The sequence below is a fragment of the Sinocyclocheilus grahami genome, unplaced genomic scaffold (assembly GCF_001515645.1).
Source record: "Sinocyclocheilus grahami isolate Dianchi unplaced genomic scaffold, SAMN03320097.WGS_v1.1 scaffold552.1, whole genome shotgun sequence".
In the NCBI taxonomy this organism is placed as follows: Eukaryota; Metazoa; Chordata; class Actinopteri; order Cypriniformes; family Cyprinidae; genus Sinocyclocheilus; species Sinocyclocheilus grahami.
Window position 1 is genome coordinate 415,067 of NW_015505731.1, and position 14,711 is coordinate 429,777.

General features: G+C 37.3%; 1 protein-coding gene across 1 annotated transcript in view; it reads right to left on the bottom strand.

Moving 5' to 3' along the window:
- Positions 1 to 8,538: 8,538 nt before the first annotated feature.
- The window catches only part of LOC107555985 (mitogen-activated protein kinase 14B-like), a 29,107-nt gene continuing 22,934 nt past the window's right edge, over positions 8,539 to 14,711 (bottom strand). Inside the window, exons 4-7 of the mRNA XM_016238948.1 lie at positions 13,793 to 13,840; positions 13,531 to 13,595; positions 9,044 to 9,264; positions 8,539 to 8,928 (exon numbers count right to left, since the gene is read on the bottom strand). Of these exons, the coding sequence (XP_016094434.1) occupies positions 8,867 to 8,928; positions 9,044 to 9,264; positions 13,531 to 13,595; positions 13,793 to 13,840 (396 nt within the window). The 3' untranslated portion in view covers positions 8,539 to 8,866. The remainder of the gene's footprint in view (positions 8,929 to 9,043; positions 9,265 to 13,530; positions 13,596 to 13,792; positions 13,841 to 14,711) is intronic.

A 14,711-nucleotide genomic window follows, 5' to 3' on the forward strand; every position in this document is an offset into this window, starting at 1 on the left:
CTCTCTCTCTCTGTGTGTTTAACCAAACCCAGATTAACTTAGGTGGTTTACGAAAGAAATCTGTCAGTGTTCTTTTCATTTTCTCTCTTCTTCAGCCCTTTGCATTTCCCACGGTAGTTAGCTCCCTGTCCCCTGACAGCGGAAAGCAGTGACAGTGATTGACAGCTAATATTAACCAAACTAAAATCTGCATTAAAGTTAATAATGTAAAGATGAAATATGTTAATAAATAATTTGTAGTGGTGGTACTCATTCATTTTTGGTGGGTGCTCCTAAATTTTTGATGGTGCTCCTAACTTTTTAAAGTTGGGAGCACCAGTGCTACCAAGTAAAAAAAAGTTAATTTTGAGCCCTGTAAACAAATCACTCGTTAAATATATTTCCAGAAAAGATGCATGAACTACAACTATATCTTGTACAAACTTGTCTTATACATATTATATGTATAATAAAACAAGGAAAATGCTTTAAAAATGCTCAAAAGTCAAGGTAATTCAAAATGACTGAAGGTAGACCAGTAGATTTTATTAACTATAAATGTTCTGTAAAAACAATGAACAGCAGCTTTTAGCCTGTCACCATGATGCAAACATGAAATATCAGATATACAGTAGTAGTTCTTTACAGTTTGTTTTTCTTTTCCATTAATTTTCTATGTACGTTTGACTGTTGAGCTCGTGTCTCATGAATGAAACGGCATTCTATAAACGTGGCACTCAAGTTCAACTCCCATCTTCTTGCATTTTTTCCTATTCCACCGCCCGCGTCGCATCTTTGTCAACACAAAAGTGCATTCTGTGTGAATGGCGCCTAGCGATATATTCTACTTACGGTCCTTCACAGAGCACGTCACACGTGAGCGGTTAATCACATGCGCTGACATGCGGTTGGATTGTTCTTTTCTCTTTACTGTCATCACTTGCATATTATGAAAGTGTCTAATTCTAACGTTAATAAAAAAATTTAAAAAAAATCACACTTCAATCAGTTAATCAAGGTCTTCAGGATCACTTGAAAGATCCAGGCAGGTTAGTTGGTGTAATTTAAAGCTAAAATCTGCAGGAAGGTGGCCCTCCAAAAGCAGTACAGCCCTTTCCAAAAGAGTTCCAGTCATTCCTTCAATTTTTTCTTCCCGTTTAATTGTCTTCTCTTAAATTTTATTGCACAGAAAAGTACTAGCACACCTCTGCTCAACAAGCCGCATGATTTCAAGTATGATTCATGGGTGTTGAACAAGTTACATACCTAAATTTAACACTTAAGATTAGTGGCTCTTTCAAATTCTTAAGCAATACTAGCAGTGATTACTGGGAAGTACTCTGGCATCTTCAAATACAGATCTCAAGAGTTGCTCAGTTAAGTAACTCCAAACAGGAACCGCCCTGCTGCTAAACAGGCCAGTGCAGCATCCGCATGGTGCTCAGCTTCCCAAAACAGTGACCTGATTTGGTTTCATGCAGTCCGTGTTGAGAGCCACATACTCTGCCATCTGCAGTCCTCCAGACCCCCTGTGCTGCAGTTGTGGAGGATACAGCTTACATAATGAGCGTCCTCACAGCTAGGCAAATCTCAGCTCGGTGAACTGCGACACCAGCCCTTTTAAGTTTCCCAGCACTGCACCAGAACTTGTGCACAGTGACAGATAGGCTGTATACACCTGGGGAGACAACTTCCCAACTCGGGGAACACACAGGGTGCAGATACAAGAGTCCAATCTCACTTTTGCAGGATGCTTGACAGAACCGGGTAGTCAGCGAGTTTCATGCATGCATGCATCAGAGAGGTCTACAAGGATCTAACACAGGATCCTGCAAACCCTTCCCACTTACTCGGTGTAAACACGCATCCCACAACGGCCTGATACTCCCCAAAGAGTCCCAACCCGAACGCATCAGCTGTCTGATTAAAATTGAATCCAGCATCAATAAGTCAGCAGTGCTACTTCAGTCACACACACACTCACTTGCACCTCAGACCGCTGGCGAGTTTCACCACGGCAGTGTTGAGTGAAGCGATCCAGTCCAGGAGCCACATGGCAGAGGAGGACAGCGCAGGGCAGGATGGTACGGTGCGAGCCACAGTTGAACCGCAGATGAGACTTTCTTTCTATCTCCCAGAGTGTGCCTGCCTGCTCTCTGCTCACTGGCCGCCTCAACACTACCGATCCGACACTAGTGAGCTGGAAAACAAGGCAGCGCAAGAGGGAGGGGAAGGGCAAGAGAAACAAGAGCAGAGGAGGAGGGTGATAAGTGAGTGAAAACTCTCTCTCTCTCCTAACACGGTGTGGCGTAAATGCACTGCAGGAGGAGAGGGCACGATGACAGCCTTTGTAGAGAGGCTCACGGAGAATAGTCGTATACCCCGCCTCTCTTCTGCAGAAGGGCCGGGCTGAAGGTTCTGTCGCTCTGTCGTATTTCAAGGACACAAGCGGACCCCAGAGGGCATGTTCCCTTCTTCTTGTGCTTCACCTGAGCATTCGGTAGATGAAAGAGTGTGTGTGAGGGAAAGAGAGAATAAAACGCATCAGGCTTGATGGCTGTCACAAAGCGCTGTTATATAACAGCTCTCTTCAGGGCAGATGTGTGGCTGTCCAGTATTTAAGAGAGGAACACACACAAATACACTGTGTAGGTCTTCATAGTTTATCCATCATTTCGTCCCAGAAGTTCTGGGTGAATTTTAGTTAATGGAGTTAATGAGCTCCATTACATTTGGTTCTCTGATTCTTAAGCATTGGTTTGTTTTAATTTTGTTTTAAGACACAGATATAGGAAAAATTTGCCAAAAGTAGGGCTGTAACGATTAACCGTGAGCCGGTTGAAAATCGATTAAAATATGTGATGATTCAAATTGGTTGAGATGCTAAACAAATCACAATTCAATTAGGGGTAGGGGTTTATATGAATGTATGTCTGAGGGGAACTTAGAAAAGATTAGATGGTATTTTTTCTTTCCTCTGTATAATGCATATTAAAGTTCATAAGTGCAGCGCTGCTTTGTTTACAGCGGAAACGCTTTAAGCGCCACCTGCTGGCAGAGAGTGAATCTGCGTCTCATTCAGCTCGTCTGCTGTTTCAGTTTCATGCAGATATTTTTTATGTCAAACCATTCTGTTTGTGTTTCAAATTTCGAAATTATACGATGTAATTTAGATTAAAAACTGCTCATGTTGCATGTATGCAGCATCTTTAATTGGATCATGATTAAAATGCAGTGTTAGCCTCTAATTTTAAATGGAAAGAGCACAGAGACCAAGCCTTATTTTGTTTATATGAAGAGATTTATTTCATTTGTGTTATTTATTTGATTTGGGGCTTGTTTTAAAATTTCTATTTAGTTTTGTTATTTATATTATATTTAAATTTTGTTATTTAGCAGACGCGTTTATCTAAAGCAACTTACAATCAAAACCAACAAAAGAGCAATAATATACAAGTGCTATATTAGTATATTATTATTATAGTGTTATATTTCAATTTCACAAAGAAGCATGCAGCATTTTGTCCAAGCAATAATAAAAGGACACATTTAATTTATAATTTGTCTTAAATCTCATTTTGTAAAAAAAAAAATAAAATAAAAAAAATCGAATCCTGAAATCAAAATCTCGAATCGTGAGTTGAGTGAATCGTTACATCCCTAGCCAAAAGTAGGGAGAATGAGAATAACATAGTTTGCCTGCCAGACTCAAACCTGCATTACCCACAGGTAGTTCACCCTAAACATCACTGACCCCCCACTGACTGTCGCTGTAAATCAACAACAACAAAAAAATGAAATATCTTAATTTAGGTTCTTCAGAAGTATGAACGTCATACAAGTTTGGAACGACATGAGGGTGAGTAAACAATGACAGAATTTTATTTTCGGGTGAATTAACCTTTTAATCAAAATAAAACACTAAAAGTTCCAATTCTGCATTATCACATTCTGAGCCAGTCATACACTAATAAAACCATCCTGCACTGATACACAAATTAGCCTTGACTCCAGAGGGAAGCTGGATGCAAAAGGACAGACTCTAAGTAGTATATTACCACGTTTTCCAACTTTTTTTTCGTCTTATACAAGCTCAGATCCATCCGTAAGACTCAAGTACTCCATCTACACAAACTAGAAATAATGATGATTTTATTTTAACCTAATTCAACCAATACCATAGGTGACTTTATAGGCTATATATTTAAGAATGTTCAATAAGCGAGCTACAACTCTCATCCACACAATTCAACAACAATATATATACAGTGGGTACGGAAAGTATTCAGACCCCCTTAAAATAGATTTTGGCGGCTTTATCAGTTTATGCTGATAGCATTTTGTTGACACACAAACAACAGCGAAAGTAGAATAAAACAAACACATTTATGATAAACATATCGTAATTCTTAAAGTCGAACGAAAACAAGAGAAAGTTCAGCTAGCAAAAGCTCACAGGAACGGGGCTGCAAGAAAACATGAATATAACTACTACAACAAACCGCGATTACAATCAGAGGCACGCTAAAAAAGGCTCATACACAAGCAACAATTTCCCGCGTTGCTGATAAACAGTGCAATATAAACAGATGCTGCTGTAAAGTCGCAGTATTGTTAGGTTAGCAGCAGCAGCTAAACACACATGGGCTTTTGTCTCTATACGCACACACTGGATAACGGGGCTGCAAGAAAACATGAATATAATTACTACAACAAACCGCGATTACAATCAGAGGCACGCTAAAAAAGGCTCATACACAAGCAACAATTTCCCGCGTTGCTGATAAACAGATGCTGCTGTAAAGTCGCAGTATTGTTAGGTTAGCAGCAGCAGCTAAACACACATGGGCTTTTGTCTCTATACGCACACACTGGGAAACCTCACAGCGCTTAAATTCACAACACAGATATGATTCAGACTGGATGCTATGTTTACTTATATGTATATGTACGCTATTGCAACAGATTGTTGTGGGGAACCGTAGTTAGCTCGTTTTGATGCTCACCTTTCCTCTCCATGCTGCTGCACCGGCGGCTAAATGCTCAGATGAACTCACATGTAACGGTCCGCGCATGCGCACAAAACTTCCCCAACAACAACTGAACTGAACAGAGCTACAGTGTGTCACACCCACATCACATGTACTTACAGGAGTCCAGCAGAGAGAAGTTGTCACAAGGTTTTGAGTCAAGGCTGGTTTAATAGTTGTTGGGGGAACAAGGGACCATTCAGAGTAGACAAGAGACTGAGTGTATAAATATGTTTTAAATACATCAATACATATTAACCCTCTGGTGCTGTTCGGTCATTCTTTTTTTTCTTTCTTTTTTTAAGAATTTGATCGGAATGCTACGAAACTTGGTAATGCTTTTGGCACTGTTAACACACACACGCACACAGGTCATTTTAGAAGATATCAACCTCAAATTTGGAACACAACTTTAAATGTATGCCTTTGATTTTCTCGCAGTTTTAGAGTAAAACATATTTTGTAAAATATTTAATGTCAAATTGAACAAAAATAGTATCTTGCACATTTTTATAATAACTTCTTAATCATTTTTTTGCCTTTTTTTTACTTCAGCAATTATCTGCCAAGTATGTTTTTTTCAAAGACCAAACTGAAGTCATGTGCTCCAAAGCATTCAATATTTCCAACAGTTTAGGTTGAATATTTCATTGTCAGGTCTATGTGGTTAACAGGCAATAAATGGATCATAACTATTCCATAAATGTAATTTACTACCATAAATCACCTAAAAAATAGAAATACATTATCGAACTAAAATATAATACATTGATTTCAATGTGGAAAAAAAGGTCATTTTTGAACAAGTATAGCACCAGATGGTTAAATGCAGATACTGTATGTTGTGGGTGTGTGTGTTTAACAGTATTTCATAATTCAGGCATTTTTCTCAAATCATTGTCAATCAGTGTAGTTTCCTATAAGAACGTACACAATGCAATCCCAAAATGCGCGCTATGCTGTTGGGGCATGTTGTCACAAACTGTCAAAATGTGTTCAGTTAATTGTAGCCTTTTTTCTTGTATGCTCCTCTTCATACATTTTTAACAGGTCTATCGCATTATTTTACTCCATTGATGAGTTTACTGAGCTTTTGGTGTCACCAGAGGTGATTTTATAAAAGATGCCTCATATATTAAGAATTACGGTGTGGGTTGCGGTACTCTGCAATAGCCTACATATTATGTAACAAACTATTTCACACTTCACATTTTGAATGTGTATTATGAGTAATTACCACTTGGTGGCAGTAAATTTCTTCAAAAAAAAAAAAATTGTGTGCACTGACGCAACTTTACATTTTAATTAGATAAGAACAGAAAACAATTTACTATTTTTGCACAAAAGAAATACCAAACAATGGGTGTTGTGAAAAAGAATTGCCCTTACTCCTGTACAGCAGTGGTTGTTCACAGACCACATAACTTGTGTGTGACTGAAGAAAAACTGGTTATATGCACAAAAAGGTCATACAATAAGCTCTTTTCCATGAAAAACGGATTCCATGCGACAAAATGAAGTATAAACCACGTTTAATAGATTTTACAGCTCCATGCACCCCTGATTGACGCGTTTAGTGATTTTCCACTCGTCAGAAAATGGTAAATGTGCATACAAACAAACCAACACACCCCATCAACATATAACAATACATGCTCAACACAGAAAATATTGCGGAATAAAATTAAGTGATAATATACAGTGAAAAGGAAAACACCCCTGTTGAAAAAACCAGCATATGCTGGTTAGGTATGTTTTGACGCTGGGATGCTGGTTTAATATGGTCCTTTGCTGGTTGATGCTGGTCCTTTGCTGGTTTTTATGCTGGTCCTTTGCTGGTTTTTATGCTGGTCCTTTGCTGGTTTTTATGCTGGTCCTTTGCTGGTTTTTATGCTGGTTTACAACAGGGACGTTAAAAATAATCTTAAACAACTGATACAATAAGTTAGATGCCGGCCGGCTCTGCTTTGAGAAAACACATTCCTGACGAGATGTTAAATTAACATCATCGTGCTCAACGGAAAAGCAGAATATTGGCTCAGGTTCTTTCACTTTTGCAAACATGAACTTTCTGGCCGAACGTCTTTCCCAGGGCAAGCGAAAATAAACGGGAACTATTTTATTGTGGACCATAATGCAACAGTTTCGCTCCTGGAGTTGTTCTGTTGATCAACTCGATCCCTATTGTAAACCAATTTCTCTCAATTTACATAAACAATACATTAATGAGGGGAGAAACTATGCTCTGGTGTAGCTAAAGCATCAGTTGCCCTTTAACACGGAGTGAAGGGAACGGCGAGCGTTTGAAGAACTGGCAGAAAATCAGGCAGATAACAAGGGTAAATCATACAAAAACCAGTCAAAAACATGTCCAAACCACATTTCACCACAAATTCAAAAATAAAACTAAAATATTTTTACAGATAGTAAAAAAAAAAAAGGAAGCATATCTTTAGAAACCTTTAGATTTTGACTTGATTTTTTTATTGCATTATGAGCATTATGTGAACAAATCGTTAATATATAAATAATAATATAAAAACATAATTATTGATTCTCAAATAATAGAAACAGAATTATTGACTATGCAAAAATATTTAAAACATATTTTAAATTTTTTCTTCTGATTTTGTAGTTCATCGTGATCTGGCTGGCCATGTTCTGACGAGGTTTCGTGAGATTCGCCCATAATATATTATATGTAAAAAAAGTTGTAAAAGTTGTGAGTCATTTTACATTCTCACTTTAGCACTGACCACCACATGTTTTTTTTCTAAATATTGCCCAATACATTTTCAGAACAAGCATATCTGCATTCATTCATGTAAACAGCATTACTGTTTGTGTCATCTATTATTGTCCGAGACAGACAGAGATGCAGTTGGCAGAAGAACACTGCGTCTATATATACTCTTCTGTTTACATTCTACACAGAGCACTAAATAATAATTACATCCTCTTTAGGTGACAGGATTCACTCTTTAGCTCGTTCACAAAACTGTTGGTGCACATTGTTATCATTTATGTACAGCAGTGCCATTTTATTTACATATCTAAAAACTTAGTATTCTGACAGTACTTGAGTTTTTTCTACCCTCTATTTATCGTGTAGGCTACAAGTGGAGTCCGGAGGTAAATGTTTTGCTTCCCCAGAGAAAGAATATTAAACTTTGAGCTTAAAATGCTGTTTTGAATTTGACTGATTGCTTTTTATATATACACACATTTATCTCTAATTTCAAGGGTTCTGTCCAAAAGAGTAGTTAAAGGGATAGTTCACCCAAAAATGAAAATGTTGTCATTTTCTCACCCTCAAGTTGGTCTGAGCTTAAAATGCTGTTTTGAATTTGACTGATTGCTTTTTATATATACACACACATTTATCTCTAATTTCAAGGGTTCTGTCCAAAAGAGTAGTTAAAGGGATAGTTCACCCAAAAATGAAAATGTTGTCATTTTCTCACCCTCAAGTTGGTCCAATCGTGTATGAGTGACCAAACAGTTGCTGGTAGCCATTGACTTCGCTACCAGCAACTGTTTGGTTACCAACATTCTTCAAAATATCTTCTTTTGTGTTCAACAGATGAAAGAACCTCATACAGGTTCAGAAAAACATGAGGCAAGTAAATGATGACAATATGTGGGCTTGAACTTACTGGGGCACAGGACACAAAACCTTACATTCTCTGTGTCCTTTTTTTAAAAGTTTGCATGTTTTCTTTTCTGCTTATTTGACAGAGCGTGTATGAAGGCATGGATAAGCAGACTCAGAACACGGGGAAGCCAGCACTTGATGATGGCAGGCACTTGAATGTCATTTTCATGTATGGGTGAAGGTCCTGGAGGTGGAGCAGCCTTCATGACTCCATCTCGTCTCCGTCGGGAGGCTCGAAGCTGATCACCTCTTCATACGTGAGCCCTGCGGACACACACTGACTGTTAAAAGTGCTGACAACAAGCGCAACTGTTGCATCGAAGAGAGGTCGGTCAGTAAAATATCATTTGTCTGCGAGATCTAAACAGTGCAGGCTTACGTTTCCACTCTTCGATGTCCAGTTCGCGGCTCTCGAAGCTCTGGTCGTAGGGCTCTGCCTCGGGCTCGTCGTCCGGGTCGTGGTACTGGGAGAAGTACGGGTGCGCAAGAGCCTGTGACGCAGTAATCCGTTTATCTGTGTCCAGAACCAGCATCTTCTCCAGCAGGTCCACAGCTAAAACAGATAACGCAGGACAGGGCCTCAAAAAACTACATTCGCAGCTAAATAGGTTCATATATAAAAGAGCAATTTATACTGTGTGAGGAAAATATTGTGACATTATGAAAACATGTTTTTGTAAAACTATTTAAAAAAAATTATATTTTTTTTAGAGCTTATATACTGTCACTTTACCAAAAACTAATTGAACAATATTTTAGTACACTTTTTTACTAATGGACTAAAACTTTCAGAGCAAATGTTTTTCAAATAAAGACTGAAAGTGTTTAATGGTGGTGATGTTGAAGTCATGCAATTGTGGTGAAGTTCATTTAGATTTTTACTTCTACCGATTGTATTTAAGCTTCAAAATTCATGAAAGTTGAGTTCATTTGTGAAGATTACGAACAAAACGTGTAACAATAATAAACTATTGTTGGTCACAAAGCTTATTTTCAGCAATAATCCAAAAGCCAATGGAAAAATCCTATTGGGTTTTTGTCGAGGGAAACTTCAGGATTGGCCTACAAAAATGTGTCATCGCTGCAGCGCTCCACTGAGATTAAGAAAGATCTTAGCCTAAATTATTTTGTGCAAAATTAATCCATATGTGACCCTGGACCACAAAACCAGTCATAAGGGTAAATTTTTTGAAATTGAGATTTACACATCATATGAACAATTAATTTTTCCGAACCCTACAGTAATATCACCAATAATTACCTTTCCTCGAGACATAACACATAAAAGCGAAATATTATGTTCAGATTTGGAGGATATTCCAAAAATAAAAATGTTTACATGATCCAAAATTGTAATGAATTCATGCAGATTTCTAGAAACCAAAATATAGGCTTAACCTCATTACGGTTAATGCATTTATATTAAGTTTACAAAAATGTGATATTCTTACATTATCGAAACATGTCCGCTAGCATAATCAGAATACGACCAAATTCTGATTTATATAGGAATATTCTTATGCCTGTAAATGCAGGCAGTGAAAACGTGTGAATATGTTTAACAAGTGAATGTGACAGGCAGGTGTGAGCTACAGCAAAGTGGCCTAGTTCTACACTCATGTGCAGGACCACACTGACTTCTGCTCAAATCTGGCAAAGGCGGATGTTAGTAAAAATCACAAACAATCATCAAAAAAAGATGAGTCAAAAGTTGACTGAAAAGTGTTTGCAAGCAAGTACATGACAGATTGGGGTAGTTCATTCATGCAGTCAGAAACATGCTTAAATGCAGCAACTCAACACTCAGCCATTACATGCAAGATTTAGTGCATCAAAGTATACTTTGCGCACTTTAAAATATTTTTTGTGGATTTAAAGGCATAGTGTAGCCAAAAATTATCATTTACTCACTCTCATGCTGTTCCAAACTTGTATGGATTTCATGCAACACAAAAGGAGATTTTTTGGAGAACGTATAAGCTGCTCATTTCTTTACAATGAAAGTAAATGGACACAGGGACTGTCAGGCTCCAAAAATGACAACCAAAAAAAGATCCATATGATTTGCTATATCCCAAGTCTTCTAAAATCATATGATAGCTTGTGTGAGAAAGAGTGAAGTTTAAATTGTTATTTGCTGAAAAGCTTTCCCTCAGCTCTACTAATTCTCTTGTGGAAACACACTGTGCATTTGTGAATGTGCCACCAATAACTCAAAACAGAAATAGAGTTTTAAACTCTGATTTATAGCTGGATTGCTCATGACTAGTACTGTCAAACAATTCATCACGATTAATCGCATCCAAAATAAAAGTTTTTGTTTACATAATATATGTGTGTGTACGGTGTATATTTATTATGTATATATAAATACACACACATGCATGTATATATTTAAAAAAATATATCTTACGTTTATATATTAAATATGTTTGTATATGATATAATTTATATGAACAAATATATACACATGTAAATATTTTCAGAATATATGCTGTATGCGTGTGTCGAATATATGCTGTAATTTGTGTGCCTTCGGAACACAAATTAAGATATTTCTGAAGGAATCTGAGAGCTCTCTGACCCTCCATAGACAGCAAGGATCCTAACACGATGGATCACATTGGAGAGTATCACATACGTAAACAATGTTCAGATCAAAGTGTAAACGACGTAAACGGCGTATCTGCGTACGGTGCTGCTGACGCAGAACAGCATACGTTGTTTATATATATATATGTGATACTCTCCAAAATGGCGCGTTAGGGTGATGCGGAGGAGACGAATTCTTGAACAACGTTGTTATTTTTGTTTTCTTTGTGCAAAAAAAGTATTCTCGTAGCTTCATAAAATTACGGTTAAACCCCTGATGTCACATGGATTATTTTAATCATCTCCTTGCTACGTTTCTGTGCCTTGATCGTGTTAGGATCCTTGCTGTCTATGGGAGGATCAGAATGCTCTCAGATTTCATCGAACATATCTTAATTTGTGTTCCGAAGATGAACGAAGGTCTTACGGGTTTGGAACGACATGAGGGTGAATAATTAATGACAGAATTTTCATTTTTGGGTGAACTCTCCCTTTAAGGTCAAGGTTATATCCCTGTCAGTCAATGATGCCCTCTGCTGTTAGGGAAGAGTAATATGGCCACTTGAACACTTCTGGTGGCATCACCGACTATAGGCAGTTTAGAATGCAATGAGTCGGTAACACTTTATTTTAAGGTGTCCTTGTTACACCATGTTACATATACTTACTATTATAATAACAATAAATTATGCATAATTACATGCAATTAACCCTAAACCAAAACCTCATCCTAACACTAATCATATAGTAAGTACATGTACAGTGGGGCAAAAAAGTATTTAGTCAGCCACCAATTGTGCAAGTTCTCCCACTTAAAAAGATGAGAGAGGCCTGTAATTTTCATCATAGGTATACCTCAACTATGAGAGACAAAATGAGGAAAAAAAATCCAGAAAATCACATTGTAGGATTTTTAAAGAATTAATTGGTAAATTCCTCGGTAAAATAAGTATTTGGTCACCTACCAATCCCTGCCGGTATGAGACTCGAACCCACAACCTTTGGGTTATGAGTCTGACTCTCTAACCATTTGGCCACGACTTCCCTATAATTATAATTTACTCATCCTCATGTTGTTCTAAACCTGTATGAGTTTCTTTCTTAAGTTGAACACAAAAGTAGATATTTTGAAGAATGAGGGTAATCAAACAAGTGGATCGTGCCCATTGACGTTCAGAGTATTTCTTTCACTATGGAAGTCAATGGGGGCCAACAACTGTTGTGTTCGTCAAAATATCTCCTTTTGTGTTCAACTTTTCCATACAGGGTTGGAACGATTCATTTTTGGGTGAACTATTCCTTTAAATGCCCTTAGTCTTACTCTGTAAAATTAATCAGCGCACGTTGTTTAAAAAAAGTAGGGAAACAACAAGTGGGGAATAATGGACAATGGAACATTGCATTATTAAAAAAATATGCAAATTTAAGGTGAATCAGCTGCAATGTGCATTTATTTTCAACTATTCATATACTATAATTCATATGACATAGTATTTATAGCTATTATTTTAGTATTTTCATTTTAATTTGTTTGTTTTAATATTTTGCTGTTCTTTTTTATTTTTCATTTCATTTCTACATTATAGCTTTAATTTGTTTATATTTCCGTTTTAGTAATATTAGAACTTCCAAGGCAACATTTCTTTTTTCCACAAGCTTCACAAAGTTATTACAAAGTTGCATATCTAATTATTTATTTAACAATTTCAAGTTTTCACCCCAAACAGAACACATTAACCCAAACTTAAACTATTAACTAGTCAAAAAGAAGGTGATATGCGTCTGTGATACGATCTACAAACAGAAGAAATTCACAGCTGTGCAAGAAAATGTATAAATGTGTATCAGCCAATCAGAATCAAGACAGTTAACAATAAGAATTTACCCAATAAATAGAAATTAAAACCAAAAAAAAAAATAATAATTATACAATATTGTGGTATAAAGTATAAGCATTTTTGCTAATGTGACTAAGACTGTATGAGCTGGAAAAAATAATACTAACCAATAACACTGCCCCATTTTTAAATATTCAATCATATCCTCATGAATAATATTAAATCTCATCCTACATTATTTCCAGCTGAATATTCTTTTTTTAGCAAGTTAAGTGAGTTGAGAATGCGGTTTCATGTTGTCTTCAAATATAAAAAATGTAAAAACTGAATATAAAACAAAAGCGGTTTAACTCAACACACAAGTGAGGATTCTGGCTAATCCTGACCTGTCATGTTGTAGTGCATCCAGTTGAGCATGATCTCTGGGGCACGGTACCATCGGGTGGCAACGTATCCCGTCATTTCATCATCAGTCAGCCGGGCCAGTCCAAAGTCCAGAATCTGAGCACAGATATCAGAGTAAGCATTAGCCATAAACTACACTTATCAGCGCTCATATTACACTGCGTGCCTCACTGTTTGCCCGACTATAAACCCACTGTTGGTCAACAGAAGATAATTATAACAGATGTGACAGTGGAAAAAGCATCAGATGATGATGGCAGAGATCTTGGCAATCAGTGCAAGCTTGCTCTCACCTTAAGTTCACAGTCTTCATTTACAGCCAAGTTACTGGGTTTAAGATCCTGTATTATGGGAAAAGATGAACAGATAGATCGTGTAAGTGAGAATTACTTTGAATTTGCATCATTTTTTAATACAAATGGTCTTCATGCACTAATAAAAGTCATCCTGTGGAGCTAAAATCATGTCACGGCAAGAAATAACCTTGATTATAAACTATATAGGTGTTTACGCAAGCAGTGGTGTAGAGGAGACCGTAAAACCAAATCTGCACAAATCCTGCAATAAAACTCGCATTCCATACTAATGAGAAAAACCATTTTCGGACCGACACCTGAGCGTTTCAGTCAAATCTGTCTAAAAAATTCTTAAAGGGGTCATATGATGCTTTTTTTAAAGATCATTATTTGGTGTATTTGGTGTAACAGAATATGCTGACATGCTTTAATGTTCAAAAAACACATTATTTTTCAAATACTGTACATTATTGTAGGTCCTCTATGCCCCGCCTCTCTCAAACGCTTCGTTTTCTACAAAGTCCCTCCTTCCGACAAGCGCAGTCTGCTCTGATTGGCCAGCTGACCCAGTGCATTGTGATTGGCCGAACACCGTAAGCACTCGTCGGAAATGTAACGCCCCTTACCATAATTGCATCTTCAGCTTTCAAAATAAATGTAAAGACAGTAAATAATGTCATTAGTTTTACCATCAGTTCAAGCCCGAGAGGGGAACAGAGTCGCGTGACAGACACAGTGATGAAGCTGGTATGTGTTTGCAGTACACAAGCCACGGTTAAGACAGCTGACTCTACTGTAATGTGACCCCCCACCCCCCCCTTCTCTCTCTCACTCTCTCGCTCGCGCACACACACACGATGCGCAAAACTCCGCATTTGAACAGTCAATAGCAAATACTTAAACTAATAACAAAACA